The following is a 16,864-nucleotide window of genomic DNA, read 5'->3' as shown; positions in this document are numbered from 1 at the left end:
AAAGAAGAAATGCTGCTTTGACTCTTGATTAGCTTTCAGGGTTCTTGAATCCATAGCAAAAGAGTTTTGAGCTTTAAATAGTAACAAAATACTGTATTGACCACTCTGACCACAAATTAATTCAATACTAAACCCTAAATACTGGTTGGAACTCACCAGCTCTATCACACCCTTAAAGTACATATAACACCAGCCTCAGTTAGACTGTGTAGATAACACCTTTTCTTTTGTGGATAGTTTTTTAAGGCCAGTTTCAGTTTTATTCTGCACAGTTGCATGGACCTACTGTCACACCCAAGCTATGGTGTTCAAGGTTTGACAAGAGCCATAGTTTTTACCTTCTAAATTGTACTAGGTAATCCAATCAGATGAAAAAATTTAAAAGTGAATGCATGGAAACAAAACCAATTTTTTTCCATGTTATAAGATGCTCAATTTTAAATGTGTATTTTCTAAGCAGAGGTATGTATTTCCAGATGAAATGAGATGAGCCAAAAATTGTAACTTCTGCCATAAAGGAGAATTTTTCAGAAGTGTTCACTGATATTTAGTCCACTAAAAATTTGGAGATTACTATATGTTTTATTTAAATTTATATAGGACTGAGAGGCAGTGGTAAGTGTGGAAAAACACTAATTTTTATGGGGCTGTTTGTAATTAGAAGGTTGAATCTTCCAATTGTGCTTCATATGAACAGCCTACTTGGCATCACTTAAAAATAATTTAAAGAGCAAAGTGAAGTATAGTGAACAGACCTGTTGACAAAGTCTTTTTGCACTTTGTTTCTGTTTCTATTTTTTGCATTTGATTTGGCGCCAGATTATAAAACATTTAAATGGGAAAGAAAATGCTGTCTAGAATTATTATATTCTGAATAGAATATGAGATGTGAGAGGGAAAACTGAAATCTTCACCACAGCACTGATCCAGCAAGAGGAGTAGGAAGGCAGCAGAGTCTCATAGTGCCTCTGGATCTGCAGCTCTGACTGTAGTTAAACACTTCCTTAGGACAGAATTAAAACAGGGTAATCCTGCATGCTAAGCCATTGACGCTGCTAACCCTAAAAATTAAATTAATATATTGACTGATGTACAAGAGCCTAACTGAGTGTAGCACTAGCAGCATGAAGATATTGAAGAAGAGGTATTGTGTGGTGATGTTTGGCTCACACTTCTCTGGAGAATATTCCTTCCTTTTAGCTGCTTCTCACTTGGTGCCAGCCTTTCTTCCAGGTTTTTCTGGGCACTTGTTTACAGAGCAGATATTTGTTTTTCTCTGAAAACAGCAGGAAACCTCCACATAAAGGGAATTATTTTGGAGTTTGATCTTTAACTTTTGGATATGTTAAATGGCATCATCTCCTAAGTGAGTTGAATGCCCCTTTCCCACCTCCATAGACAGATAAGCACCTTGTAAATTCCGTTATGGACAAGGGATCATTACAGTTGGGAATATAACAGTTAAATGGGCAATAAGTGTTCAGCTCTAGCTTCTTCTTTGGTCTAGGACAAATAACATGTCTCCTGATTTTTGTCACTTTGAAAGTCAGAGATACAGCAAGTAAAAAGGTGGATTATAGTTATGCATATGTAAAACAGGGATTATTTTGGGTCTTTTTGTGGAAGGGTGACATTACTTCATCTTCCCTCCTTTAGGCAGCTTTGAGGTGCTAAGCCATTATCTGTTTCCATTTCAAAATTTGTCTATATTACTGCAATGTTGACTGAATTTAGAACAGGAGAAATACCTTATCTGACACTAAATCATTCTCTAGTAATTTAATTTTGACAGTGGCATACTTCTACTTCTGTCACATGGTTGTTTAATAAATGTGTTTCCCCCAGTGGTTTAATATATGTGTTTTATTGTCAGCTAAAGGCTATAACAGAATAAAATATACAGGATGCTTAAATCCATCTAATAATTAGCAACTTATTTATGTTCTGCTTGGAAGAAGACAGATAAGCTGTAAGTCAAAGCTTTAAAAAATCTGTCTTTATAGCTGAGAAATAAATTCTAAATTGTAAATTCTAATTGTTACATCGATTACTTTTTGTCTAGATGAGTTATGCTGCTATAAATATATTGTCTAGACAACTTCTGTAAGTTACTGAAGCAAAGTAGTCATTCTTGCTGCATTGCAATAGCTAATAGATAAAATACATTAATGATCTCCAAAACAAAAACAAGAAGTTCTGATTTTCCATGAGATCTTTCTGACCCTTTTCAAGGCAAGAGGGAGAGGGTCAAATTCAAAATTCCTTTTGTATAGCATATTCTTGGCTTGGAAAAAAAAAAATTTTTTCTATATGAAAATATCATATAGCATTTCCTCTCCCCAGTACACTGTCAGAAATTCATTTCTGCTTATATGAAGACTGAACACATAGGTTAAAGTGTCTGGTTACTACTGAATTTGTGTGATTTTATTGTCATCTTCCCCAGGCCTTTTTAAAAGCCCTTGCCAGAGAAAGAAGTCCATGCATGATTTCTTCAGTTATAAACTTGTCTTAAAACCACAAATGGATACCCATGAAGCTTCACAGGGCGATCTGAAGATTAGGAATTGCATAGGATACTAAAGGACAGGTGCTTCTTAAAACAAATACATTTATTTGGAAGGGCCTAATGAAATCTCTGGAGTGCAAGTAAACAGATATTAGGCAATAAACTTCTGAAGATGTTTCCACTATACATCTTTTAGACTCTGTTTCCCTGTAAATAGTTTCTGCAGAAAAGTGAACAATTGGAATGAGAACTCTTCTCTTTGCAGGGATGGAGGGGCCCCTTATGATTGCCAGAATGGCTCTTTCATGTTTGTTTTGTTAAGGCCCCATTCTTCCATCTGCATTCAGACTCAGAGCCTTCTGGAATCATAAGAGCCTCCAGGAATCATCAGAGCCTCCTTGTTGCCTTTAAAGAGGAAGAGATTAAGCTTGTCTTTTGAAAAGTTTGAAACATTTTAGTTAATCAGCAACAATCCTTCTGGTTGTAACTCTCCCCAGTACATGGTTAAGTCTTCATAATGTCATTCTGTAAATGTAGCCCTTGTTATTATTGTAACAAGTGTAATGTATGCATGCTTTCCTTCATGGAGAGAGAGCAGCCTTGCTGCTGTTGCCAGTGCCTGCTCTCCACACAGCCTGAGAGAGACCCTTGGGCTGCCAGCCAGGAGCTGTGCTGTGCTGCTGTCACTCTGCCCCTGGCTTTGGCCAGGGAGCACTGAATGCCTCAGGTACAGCAGTGAGGACCTAAATCTGTCACTGCCACAGCCAGGTGTGAAAGAGGAAGGGAGAAAAATGCAAGATCTTAGAGGCAGAATCTGAGTGTTCCTTTTACTCTGAAGTAAGTGCCAAGGAAAGCAGGCTAATTCTAGAACTCCAAAATAGGTTCTCTTTTTTAATTTTTTACTGAGACCAGTGGTAGCAGCCACTGGAAATTTTAGTTGTTATTTGATGTAGGAGTTGTTTGGCCTGTGTGCCTTACTACGCAGAGGTCTGGATGCTTCTGGAATGAGGAATCAGGGACCCCTTGGCTTTCCCTATGAAAATATGTCTGAGAGATGCTGGCAAGCAGGATGTCAGCTCTTTTCAATCATCTGAGGACAGGGAAGGTGGGAGAATGGTGAACCTGAATCTTGGAGTGGTGCTGTCAGGCTGTGCTTATAGTCTTTGTGGACTGCAGCTCTGAAAGAGTGCTCTTGTCCTTGATGGAGCTTGCATGGATGAGGTTGTATCCATGTTCCTTAGGGCTGCTGCATTATAACATAGAATTTTCACTTTCTGGGGCTGTTTCTCAGCTCTGAGACAAGAGTTTTGTATTTCCTGGTATTCCAGTTCAGAGAATCTGAAATGGTGATACCTGAAATAGAGGTGGTAATGAACAATAAATATTTGTTGTAGGTTCAGGACCTTGTAAGGATATACCAGCCAGAATGGTTCTGGTGAATTTGGCAAATACAATATCCATGCTGCTTGTCTGGAGCAATGTTTTGCATTTCTCTAAACTGTATCTGAACCAGCCTTTGAATAGGATGGACTGACTGACTGACTGCTGCAGGAAGGTTTGAGTAGAAACTGGACAAAACTTGCAGTTTGGGTAGTGTTAGGAGAAAATACTACAAATCACAAAGAAATGTTTTTCATTATCAAGTACTTCTTTGAGCATTTTTCAAGATCTAAGGCAACCTGTAGACCTGGGGGGAGGTGGTAGAATCTTTCACAAAGACTCATATTTACTTTTTTTATATCCAAGCCAGCTGTTATGTCTCTTTTCAAAATTACGTATTTATGTTCCCTAAAAGCTTTTTTAATTTTCTGTTGAGTGAAAAATAGTCGTTTTCTTTCTGTATTTTCATTTTACATTCCGTTCATCTATAATGTGTGCACTGCATTTATTTTGTTCAGTATGAATTAGCTGTGCTACAGCAGCTAAATATCTGCAACTGGCTTTAATTTTCAAGTTCTCACTTTCAGCTGAGTTTTTTTTAATGTATATGATTTCTAGGTGGAAATTTTAAAATATATGTGTTTAAAATTTATCACTTGAAGAAGTTTGAGTGTTTACTCTTACTTTCATTCTCAGTAAAACTTGTTCTGAAACCAGCTATTAAATACCTGTTTGTTTAGGCTTATTTTCAAATCTTAGCATGTAAGTCCTTTAAGTTACTGCTGTGTTTTTGTACTGATGGAATGGAAAGTGTTCCCTTTTGGCCAGGTCTACATATAGAGAATTTTCCTTTGATCTTGCTAGAGCAGTTGGTTCTATGTTCCACCCCTCCCACCCCCGGTATGTGTTTGCACCAAGTTGTCTTTTCTGTGTTTGTTTTTTGACTTCCATTCACTTTATGGTAATACTACAACCAACAACTAGGCACTGTTTTGTTGATATGGGAGGTTTTAGGTTGCTGTCTTTTCCATGGTGTTTAAGTGTTATTTATCTGGAACCCTTTAATATAAGAAGTAGCTGACTAAAAATAATCTTGTGTACTGGATCTCTGTTGTGGCATATGGAGAGGGTTGTTTAAAAAGTTGCAAACTGATCACTTTGACTGTTGAGCTTTCAGGGAGGTGTGGGTGAGCTCCTGGACTGAAATCACACAGCAGTCACACAGACTGCAATTCCTGGGAGGTTTGTGTAGCATGAGTTTGCTAGTGAAATCTAGAAATAATCTTGTGGAAATGAATGAATACTATGAAATTTGATTGATATTTCTCCTCCAACTTCTCTTTTCCTTCTGACTCTTTTGGAGTAAGCTGTTAATATTTATATATACACTTATCACAGCGATCATTTTTGGTATTCTACTGCAGGATGTTGCTCCTCCTTCCCTCCCAGCGTGCTCTTTAATTACAGGCTGTCACAGGAATGTCTGCAGAGTGAATAATGTGTGCACAGCCCCTCGTGGCTGGCCCAAAGGGTGCTGGGAGTGGGCTGCTCACACTCACACTCTTGTGCTCTCACACTCTGCTGCAGACAGCCTGAAAACGTGACGTGCCTGGCATCAGACATGCAGCACTTAAAAGCTGCTCTTTTGCTGCTTGGAGCGGGCTAGTAGAAGCATTTTGATAAATTCTCCAATGTGCAGATCATTAAGGTTCTTGATGGTGCTTAAAGGAGCAGTCCTGTTCTGCTATTTATATTGAGAGCATCACCAAGGCAGGGTAAAATCTTTAATATTTGCCCAGATTTTGGTATGAATTTGCTGTGATCTTGTCTGTCTCTGAAAGCCTGACTTTTTGTATCTGCATGAAGGGTCTTAACTGACTACTTTCAAATGCAAATTGCAACTTTCTGGCTCAGTTATGTTCATCAGGAAGGCTGTTTAGTGTGGAATTGATGGATGCATTACTTAATAGAGGAACTGTATTTCCAAAGACCTCAGCAAAGTCATCATATAGTAGTCATTAAACAAGTTTATCACTTATTCATCCTTTCATATGTAATATTTGCTGTGAAAGCAGCAAGAAGAATTTCAATTTGGAAGTTCAGTTTAAGCATTAGATGCAATCAGGGAAAACACAGTAACTGGGCTTGGGAATCTCATTTTGAGGAAAGGCCACCTGAAGCAGAAAGTAAAAAGCTTAAAGTCCCGTAGTATCCCTTGTAGCCTTTCTCAGATAGGCACAACTCCCATTTACCCCAACTAGTCTTCTTGTCTAAATGAAAGCAGAAGCATTACAGAGGAGTGTGATCCATTGGTGGTGTGGGGAAAGATACATTTCAGAAGTTACATCAACACAAACATTTGATAAATTTGAGAAAGTTTAATCATATAATAAAGTACAGTATATTTCTATTTACAGAAATATATTTCTGTAAAATGGAATTTAATTGTACACTACCTTTATGTGTTTCAACACATCTCTCTTTGAAATGTAGGTGCTTTACAGGTTGCTAAGGATGATATAGCCCATGGTCTTACCTCTTCACCATGTTATTTTCAGTCTTAACAGCACCTTTGTAAGTTGGATTATTTAGTGAATTACAAATTACATATTTGGTTCCTGTTAGGAAACTTCTATTTGACACTTTCTGGTTGCATTTATAAAGGAAACAAAGCCCCTGCATGCATTCCAGGATGGCAGTTTCTGCTGTAGAAGGTCTGGGGCATTCATTCAGAAGAGCACCTTGGGATTTTTTTGATGCATGAGATTTTGCTCTTTTTGGATCAACGATTTTTATTTTTTCCAGCTTCTTGGAAAGCATTAATTTTTTTTTATCTTTATTTCTTTGATTCAGGCTACTGATATTTGGCATAACTGAGGGTCAAAGCAGGGAGAAAATCTATTTAGCTGTTTCAAACAGTCCTTCCTCTTGTGCCCCTCCATCAGTGCATACACCAGAAATAACACTCCCCTGTATTTTGAAAATAGTGCCTTCATGGAGTGTATTTTGGCAAGGCAAGGTAGCAGGTGGTGTTGGAACATTTCTGACACGTGGTGAACAAGTTCCTGTTCTTGTCTGCCGCAGACAGGCTCCTCTGGCTGGGAGAGGGTGGCACTGACATGAGCAGAGGAACAGAACTGTAAAAAGTCAAATCTTCCTTTAATAAGGAAGACTCCTGTAAGAGAATATTTCTTAGTTCCAGTAGAGAGAATATTTTTTAGTTTAGAAAGAAATAGTAGTAACTTTTGCTTTACCAAAAGTTACTATTTCTATTCCAGTGGAAACATGGGGGTAAGGCAGAGGGTAAAACAGGAATGTCTTTGATCAGCTCACGTCCTATTGCCATGTGACTTAAACCTGGAGCTATTTGTGCAGTGCCTGGGCAGATGTATGAGCAAAGCTCCTGGAGGCTGATATTGGGGATTGGATGGCAGCTCTCAGCTTATGTCAGTGTGCCTCTCAGCCCCTGATCACAGCTAATTCCCACAGGAGTGAGGTACTGGTAGCAGCACATTTCCTGCTCTGTGGTTTTTCCCTGGCTGGATGTTCAGCTGCAATATTTCGAACTGTATTTGCAGCATTTCTCACTGAAACCAGGCAGACAACTGCAAACAGTTCTGTGACAACTTAAAAAAAAAAAAAGCTCATCTTATGGTATATAATTTTGTGCTTTCTGCCATCATTGCCCAGATTTTGCAGGGCTTGCTTCCCAGAGGCCCTGCAAGAAGCAACAAATTCCTCACTGTAAGATTTAAAGTGACCTTGTCATATGAAGTAAAGAAAATGTATTTTTAGACATACCTTGTTTACTAAAGCAGTTCTAAAATACAGTGGGACACAGGCCTTAATGCTCAAAGCCCAGGTACAAGGCATTTGTTTGTGTATTTTATTTTAAGGTTACATTGAATGGTAGTTATATTAGGGTTAGGGCATTCAAAACACTTGGAGCAGAGTTTACAGTTTATTATCAGCATTTAAAAAATATCAGTAGTCAGAGAGTGGAACATCTCTGTTGACACATGGGACACTGTATTCAGGAAATAACCTGCTGCTTCCTGCAGCCTGAAGGCTCATTGCCATTTTTCATTTCTGCTGGCTCTGAGCAGCATTGGTGTCTAAGACACAGCACTGAACATCAGTCACAGGTGGAGAGCACTGTGAGCTGACAGATATGTCCATGTAAGGTAGAGATATCTGGTAGTATATCAGTATTTCACTGGGAATATAAACTATTTTTGTAGCTCATGGTGGGCACAGCTCAGTGCTATTTTTGTTTGTACTTTACTGCACACCACACCTTTATGGACTGTGATTATAGCAAGAGATATTTGGGCTCTCCTAGTGATGTCTCTGTGCATATTGCACCACCTGTGCAGCCCAGAACCTTTCCAAAAGCATGGCATTTGCTTTGCTCCTGAAAGCTGACATCCACATATGGTGGAAGTTTACTGTCAGCTGCTTTGATTGCTTGATTGCAGGATTTTTTTTATTTGATTCTTTGATTCCTGTACTGAATAATCCAAACTGATGGGGAAAGAGATAATCGAACTTTGAGTCTTCCCTGAACAGCCACCTGAAACAAATTTAACAGCCAAAATGTTGACAAGTAATCATGTAATATATCTAGTTCTGCCTTAGCACTCTTATGCTGTAATAGGTAACTAGGAGAAAAATAAATTAAAAATAAATTCTATGTATTGAGTTTGGTTGGGGTGCCCAGAGCTGTTCTTGAGTTGGTAATTTAGTTGTTTGTGCAAAGTCAACAACCTGGACATCACACTTGCACCTGTTCTCAAATAGCATCACTAATTATTTTAAAGAGTCAAAAAGGGAATTGTGAATGTTTTACATTGGAAGCCCATTGGAAGCACTCAATGGTTTTACAAATGGTACTGATTTGACAACCAGTTTTAAAGAAGCAGTCTCAAAGACTCAGATGGCAGAGCAATCTCTCACAGCTATTGGAAATTAAGTAAAACTACTTGTTTCTCACTGATTAGTCCATTTTGGTGCTTGCTTTTTAATGTGTTGTAGTCAGTATATAGAAGGCAAGTTTGACATGTAATGCACAAATTATTGTTTGGATTTTGGTATTCTGAAACAATTTTGATTTTTTTACTCATGATTATTTTGATATACAAAATATCTTTGTCAGTGCAATGTTTCAGAGAGTTCCCATGTGGGAAGTGGCAATTGCTGTATTTGGTTTATGGCATGACCTGCTTGAGGAGAGAGGCTTTCCATGCTTGTACTGTTTAGCCTGCCTGTGGGCACACTGGTGGGAGCAGGGAGGATTAGAGATGGTAAACCCCAAATTCATATCTGACATCTGTGAGATCAGGTCACATCAGACAAGTCTGACAGGGAAGCAAATGGCTTTCCCCTCAAACAGTGATGCTTGTACACTTGGGAAGCTGCAGAAAAGAGCTGGGAGTTAGGTTAATGCACAGAAAAATATTTGTTAGTTCATGCTTTGAGAGAGGCTCCAGTGATTGCCCTGAGATTAAACAGTCCTTTTAGAATGAGGTAATAATCTGCATAAGCAGAGATAAATAAAGTTCATTGTTATTAGTGTGACACTTTCAGGTTTTAACTTTCAGCTGTTTTAACACTGGCCTGGGCTTCTGTGTTGGACTTGTTGGTGCAAAACAAGAACTTCCTGTGGTCTGATATTTTTTGTTTAATTTGCCTTACATAACAGAAAGTTATTGTCGCTTAAGGACTATGATATGCAGTGGGCTAATGAAGTATCTGTTTCAGTTTGCAGCTCATCTAGTGAAAAACAAGTACCCCAGGGTCTGCATCCTTGATGGAGGGATCAACAAGATCAAGCCAACTGGTCTCCTCACTGTTCCTTCTCCACAAATCTGAGTCACTGTAAACATTCAGGACGATCTGTCTCAAGAGGAAAGTCCTACCTGCAGCACAGATATCCTGAGCCTGAAGGGTATTATGGCATCTTCACAAGCTGTCCTGGTGATCAGTGTCTTTTCCTGCAGCTGTAGAGCCCAGGAGTTTTGTGTTTGTTCTTTAATATAGGGCTTAGTTGGAACTGATCAAAAGTGAAGCTTTAAGCTTTCCAAGAAGCCTCTTTCAGCATTGATGCAGTCTTGATGCAGACTTGAAGCAGAAATGCTTGGGCAAGTCTGAACATAGAGAGAGGAACTTAACCTGGCTTTTGGTGTCTTACATTTCTGTGGAACAAAGTTAACTGGCACTTGATGGCTCTAAGGTGCACTTAGATTTTTTGAAAAAGTATTTTACTGTGACTATTGAAAGTAGCAAAATGAAACTGTACCATGTATATTGTGTGAAAAAATGTGTTCCCTAATATTTGAAAAGTAATTGCTGTATCTTCTGGCTTGCTTTATTTTTGGAGAAAGTGTTTTTTTCATCTGGTTTGGAAATAAAGATGTGTCCCAAATTGAAAGTCACTGTAAGAGCAGCTGCTGATTCAATCCAAAATCTGTCACAAGGTGGAAAATTTCTTCTACTCTGTGGTGAATTGAACAATCTATTTCTATAATCATATAAAATTTAACAATTTCTGGAACAATTACAGTTACCAGAAAGGTGGGCTTTCAACAGTACTGTGTCTTAGGAGTATAAAGAATTTATTCTTAAAATAATAGTGTGCTTCCATTTTAGAATCTCATGCCTTGGAAGGAAACATTGCAATTTTAATTTTCATGTGAAAACATTCTAGAATTATCACTCTTGTATGAATTGGAAGTTGAGAGTTTTCTTTGGCCCTCTACTCTCTCAGCTAGTGGTGTTAGTTTTCTTGGGGATTTTTTGAGTCCTTGAAGATGAACTTTGGCACTGACAGTTTGGGACAGCAAACCTGCTTTGGAGCTGGGCTGACTGCAAGTGCTGCAGGTGAGTGAAAGCAGGCTCCCACAAAGGGCATAAGGTGGCTGTGCAGCAAAGATGTGGGAATCACTTTGCAGTAAGAAGCCAAAAGCATTTAAAGCACCAAGACAAACAGGACTTGGCCTATCTCTTGCTGAGAAGCTAAAAATAAACTTGATTCAGACAGCTACCACCTTTCAAGAGATGTGGGGAAAAGAAACCCCAACACCCCATTCCTCCCCCTCAAAATCCCATGTTAGGTTTGCTATCTTGTCATGTCCATTATTCTAAAAGTAATGCTGGAGATGGAAGGAAGGCTAGGGAAATAAAATAATCTGTCTTCAAGAATGCTCCTTGAAAATAATTCATTTAATCCAGGAAAAGTAGTTATGATAATGTAAAACTGTCAGTATGGCACTGAAATTAAATAGAAATGTGGAAGAATGTGTTTTAGAAGACCAGAAAGTGTTAGATTTAGTTTTTTACATTTTTAAAGCTGGAAAAAACTGATACAACATGAGGCTTAATAATCACTGAAGTGTGAGAATTAAAATGTATTTTGTAAAATTAACAAAATGACACCAAGGGCCTGTTCACCTGGTTACAGTCACATATCAGCTTGCATTGTGAATTTGACACCCTGCTCTTTTATTAGAGCCTCATCTGAAACATGGCAGGTTTCATACAAGCTCACTGTAGGGTAATGAGGATTTGCTCTGGAGATGGGATTATTGTATGTCTTATTTGAGGATTTTATATCAGGAGCAGGGAATAGTTTTAATTTGGCAAGCAGAACATTGCAGTAGCTAACTATTTTGTTCTTCTGTCACAACAGGTTTCCAAAACTGGTAAGTCTAAGAGAGAGGTGGGAGTGAAAGGCTGGGAACAGTTTCTGTACATCACTGGCAACCTGACCACTTGTTCTGTGGAGTTTTTTAATGTTGGTGGTTGTGGGTTTGGGGGTTTCTGGTTTTGGGAAGGGTTTTTTGAACTGAAACTGTGGGAGATGAGACTTTGTGAGAGGTGCTGAAAGAGAAGTCTTCATTCTCTTGGTGGTGCAAGCAGAAGGTTTTGTAGAGCTCTTGAAAGATTTCTGGAGGCTGAGTTTTCCAAACATGTATTTCTAGAACATGGTTTGTCCAGCTGTGCCATTCTCTGGTTTAGACTGCAGTTGGATGCCATAAAGTTTTAGTAGGAGAAAAAAAACAATATTAATGTTCCATGTTGGTGTCTTCTGCTGCTAGCATAAAAATATCATAACTAAATATTTCCCACTGTTGGGCCTGGAAAATGCAGCCTCTCTTAGTCTGTTTTTTCCTGCCATTTTAAAAACATCCTGAATCTGCCCCAGCCACCTGGGCCTATAGCTTCCTGCCAGGACAGCCATATTCCCAGAGTATGGTACCCACGTGGGCTTCTAAAAAATGCCAAGGAATTAATTTTCTTTGGAAGCCTTAGACCTATTGATTATTGCAGACTATGAAACAAGTGCTGCTGACACGGGAGTCCTTCTTCAGACAGCATAGAGTCCTTTGAGCTTTTCATTGCAGTTTGCATCTAAGTTCTTTGGGATTTATTTTGTTTTTACAAGTAGATATTTGTCCTCTTTGGTTAACTTCTTTTGGAGCAAAGACTAAGACTATTTGTTCTTATCCTAGAAACCTCCCTTCCTGCACCCATTTTTTTCCCTTTGTCATCCTGGTTTCTCCCAGGTGCCTAGGTTCTCTGTGACCAGGGTACTTTCCCAGTTCAGGACAGGAACAACTCACAGTGCAGCAGAAAGGAGGGAGGTTACAGTGTTTGCTTCACTCTAACTTCCACTAATCTGGTTCGCTTGAGGTGTTTCTGGCTTGTTGATTTTGGGGTGGTTTTGTTGGCTTTTGAGATGTTCTGTTGTTATCCCAATTTAGCATAAGTCTTCCCTTTTAAATTCTGTTCTTCCCACTGACTGTCCTTTTTGGTAGAGTGTTCTCTGAGAGTGTTCTCTCTCAGTGTCCTGTTTGGTAGACTCTTCCTGGTATATCTGAACTAGAGGCAATACCCACAGCAGGTGAGCTTATGCTGGTATGTATTCTTTCATTTAGATAATTTATTTTTCTGACTTCCAAGACAATCTCTAGAACTGCTAAGGGCTAAATAATTTGTCAGAGTGGGTGAGGGTTAAATTACCTCCCTTCTTTTTCCCAGTTTTAATCTATTCTTAGGCTTACTGACAAGATCACTGCACTTCACTGTTGCCTGGGACTTTGTGCATTCATACTGTCTAGGCATCACACAGTGGAATGATCTTATTTCTGTGACCTTCTGGATATCATGATTTAGACTTCCTGTGATATTTTAGCCAGGTAAGGAAGATGTTTATTAGAGTATCTCTTAGCTGGACTTCAGAGCTGCATCACACAAAACTCAATGAAACAAAGAACCCCAAATGACATGACTTTGTTCTTCAGCAGCTGCATCACTGATGTTATTATTGAAGGAGGCACTGTGAGAGCCTCTTAGTTCTGTGGCCTGAGACATACTTGCTGCTCTTATTTACAGGGTGTGAATGTTGTACAGAATATCACTTGTCAAGATTTAATTTATGTTTGTGCTTTTAGTAGCTTATCAAGTTCCTTCAGTTAATATAAAAAAATAGGTATGTCTTTATTTAGCTTTCACAGTGTTCCGAATGAGTTACTAAGAAGCCTGGGAATTGTGTGGGACTGAGTATGGCCTTTTAATCTCCCATTTCCAGTTATCTTTTCCTTGCTGATGAGTCAGACTGGCCTCTCCCATTGTTACATTAGAGACTTTAGTGTCATCAGTCTTATCTTGCTATTTTTAATTCTTTTTGTTGAGCTCAGCTTGTGAAAATTAACTGAAAGAATTATTATTCTTCCCAAAAGTGTTTCTTTCCCAGAGAAGTAATGAAACTTGATCTGTGCTGACTTAGCTAACATCAGATTTGTATATTTGACTAGCAAAATTACAGATTTTCCTTTCTGTTTGAATGCTAAGCTATAATGCTGGTATTGTCAATCTTTTAGGTTTCCAGACTTACTAGAAAGCTGATGCCAGAAACTGCAGGCTTGTTTGGAGCTCATGTTTCATTTACTTTTCAAGTGACCATGAAGCTTTAAGTTTGCCACTGCTTTTAAATAATAGCCCCAAAATATCTGTTGGACAACAGTCTCTGTTCTATGACAACAGAGTCTGTATTCCTTTCATTTAGGTTTGAAAATTCTTCTTGTTCTGTCATAAGCATTTGTGATTGAAGAGCATTCAGTTTTGTTGTATGTTTCTCATTATATCAGCATTTAATAAACCAACGTCATACAGAATTTAAAGACACTTTAAAAACGGAGAATCAGTAGAGTGCTGTTACCGCTGAATCAATTTGTAAGTATTTTTTGTAAAGCCTTTTTCCAAAATTTGTTTAACCATAATATAAATCCATGTTCAGATTAATCTCTAATAGTGGTCTTGCATGTAGAGAGACCCCAGTGCATGCACTCCTGTAATTCCCGTATTTTCCTTCCCTGGTAATGAGTCCTTGTGTGCTTTAGGAGCAGAGACACCAGGTTTCCAGACACTGTAATCCGTCTAAAAGAGCAGATAGGGTAAAGCAACGTGGTGAACATTGGATTCAATGGGAACAATCCAGGAAGAAGGTGAAGATCACTAGTTTAATTAATATTTCCTAACTGAAGCAGGATTAAATGTCTCCTCCTTGTCTATCTAGAATTAACTGTTATTACCTCATTTTAGAGAGAAATAGTGTCTGGTGGTATCAACTTTTTCAGCTGAGCCAGCCAAAAAGAGTAAAACTGAGAGTACAGAACAGGTAGCTGTGAGAGTTATGGGGTGACATTCTTGCCACTTGGTCACTGGATTTGACTTGGTTCAGTTGCTACCCTATATGTGGTTTTTTTCTCATGTCCTTTGAAATTTGAATGAGCTAATATCTCTGATTTTACACCTTTTCTTTAAGTAAAGCTGTTATTTCAAACAACATTGTTTCTCCAACCTCAAAGAAAAAGGTGGCATCCCATATAGGATGTTGTCCTCAGGAGAGGAACTTGCTGGCTTTCAAGTTTTACATGTCCTCAGTTCAGTGGCAGCTCTTCAGCAGCTGAAATGCCCATACTCCAGGTCTGGAGAGATGTCCCATGTACAATAAGTACCTGGAGGAAGCAACATGGAGAATTTACTTTAGTATGAAACTTTATGGGTATGTATGTAGCTATAATATGTGTATGAATACAATATAGTTAGCAAACAGCTTACTTTAAATTGACAAGATTGTTTAAAACTGCCAGCTCTTTTTGGAGAATACTCTGAACTTAGAATAGCTCAAAGAGGTTGTAAGAATTTTAATTTCTCCTTTGCAGCAATTGTATAGGTGTGCAGTGCACATACATTCACGTTAAGCCAAGGGCTTTACTAAACCAGGTAAGTCCCCTCATCACTTGAGAGAGAAAATTTCCTATTACTTTTCAAGGACAAACCAGCAAAATGGGCAGTTAGAACCCAGTGCTGTTGCAATATGCCTGAGCTCAATTGTTCTAATTAGTCCTTTTGAAATGTTTTGTGCCTCTTGGTCCTCTATGTGCAAATATACACTTACCCTACATTTCTTCTTAAAGCCCTGAAGATAAACCATTATTTACCTGGGCTTCTTTGCTGTCATCCTGCCTGATAGTGCTTTTACTGTGCACTTTACAGGCCCTCCCTCTCTCCCTCCAGGAATTCATTCAGCTTTTCATAGGGCCTTACCTTTAGTTCACCTTCCCTATTGGAAACATGCAATGAGTTTTCTTTCTCAGAAGAGTTTTTTAATGCACTCATTATGTTTACTGTTCCTGGAAACTACTTGCTCCTTATTAGCACATGCCTGAAGCCACTGACATTGGAATCCTGGGCTTGTAATTAAATGAGATTGCTGCTGTGCACAGTGGATGGAAGGGAGGGAGAAGTGGAAAATTTCTCTCAGTGCCTCCCTTGGAAAGGCATCCCTCCCATGATGAATCACTGAGAGAAGTCTTCATGGTGATGGATGTGAACCAGTGGGGGCAGCAGGACAGAGCTGAAGGCATCAGGGAGTTACTCTCTAATTACTCTTTCCTGACAAAGCAGAATAATTGACACATAGAGCTCGTGCTTCAAACTGCAGCCTGTTGCTCACTGCTTGTTACAGGAGCACCAATCCCTCATAGACTGGGGCTGCTCTGGGGTGAGCACCTCCTGAGACTCTGTCATGAACTGTCACCTCCTCTTCTGGCAAAGACAAGGTGCCTGCCTTTTTATTTTTTTTTTTTTTTTTTTTTTTTTTTGAGGGTTTTTTTTAAGTAGTGGGGAAAGACAGGCACTGGAAAAATTCAAGCAGCTCTACTGTATGTGCTGCACATAAAAGTTGTGTGATAAATGGTCGTGGTAGCAGTAATCCAAACATATTACATTTAGTAATCTAAACAAATCTAAACATAAGCATAATCTAAACAATCTAAGCATAGCAGTAATCTAAACACATCTAAACAATGGGATCTCCACTGTACACCTGTTCACTTGTTACAGTGCTGTGTTGTACTGTTGCAGAGCCTCACCTGTTCACAATTTTCAGCACCTTGATAGATTATTACAGCATTGGACTTCTGTAGTTTTGTGCAGAAACATCAGACTTGAGTCTGTGCCGTGAGGTGTGAACCAGATTAAGAAAAGGTTATTTCATGCTATAGAAACAGCTTCTTGCAACTCCTGGCCAGTTTTCAGAAGTCTTTAGTTACTTACATAGAGGTCTTGCAGAAATCTGAACCCTTTGTTAAATGTCCAGATGGGACCCAAGTTCCTGAAAATCAGACCTCTGCACTCAGTGCTGAACATTAGAAAATATGAACTTGAGCTTGGAAAATTTGTCCTCAAAAGGGTCAGGATTTACATACACTGTCTGTGAATGGTTTCAGTGGGAAATGCTGGCAGAGCCATCTCTGTAGTGTTGTTAACCTGATTTGCAGACCAGCCATTCTGCCTGTGCAATAGAACAAGCCTAAAAGAGGCATTCATTGATGCCATTTGTCCTTACTGATCTCGTTTAGTTGATTAAAAGAAAAAAAATCTCCTGTACCTGTCTTCCTTGTGAAATCT

The 16,864-nt window shown here is 38.8% G+C and overlaps 1 protein-coding gene across 1 annotated transcript in view; it reads left to right on the top strand.

The window, feature by feature from the left end:
• Positions 1-10,303, top strand: part of TBCK (TBC1 domain containing kinase) — an 88,788-nt gene extending 78,485 nt beyond the window's left edge. Inside the window, exon 27 of the mRNA XM_058803576.1 lies at positions 9,650-10,303. Within this exon, the coding sequence (XP_058659559.1) occupies positions 9,650-9,760 (111 nt within the window). The 3' untranslated portion in view covers positions 9,761-10,303. The remainder of the gene's footprint in view (positions 1-9,649) is intronic.
• The last annotated feature ends 6,561 nt before the right edge of the window (positions 10,304-16,864 follow it).

The sequence above is a fragment of the Ammospiza caudacuta genome, chromosome 4 (genome assembly GCF_027887145.1).
Source record: "Ammospiza caudacuta isolate bAmmCau1 chromosome 4, bAmmCau1.pri, whole genome shotgun sequence".
Classification (NCBI taxonomy): Eukaryota; Metazoa; Chordata; class Aves; order Passeriformes; family Passerellidae; genus Ammospiza; species Ammospiza caudacuta.
Note: the sequence above shows the minus strand (reverse complement) of the source record. Positions and strands in the feature narration are given on the sequence as shown.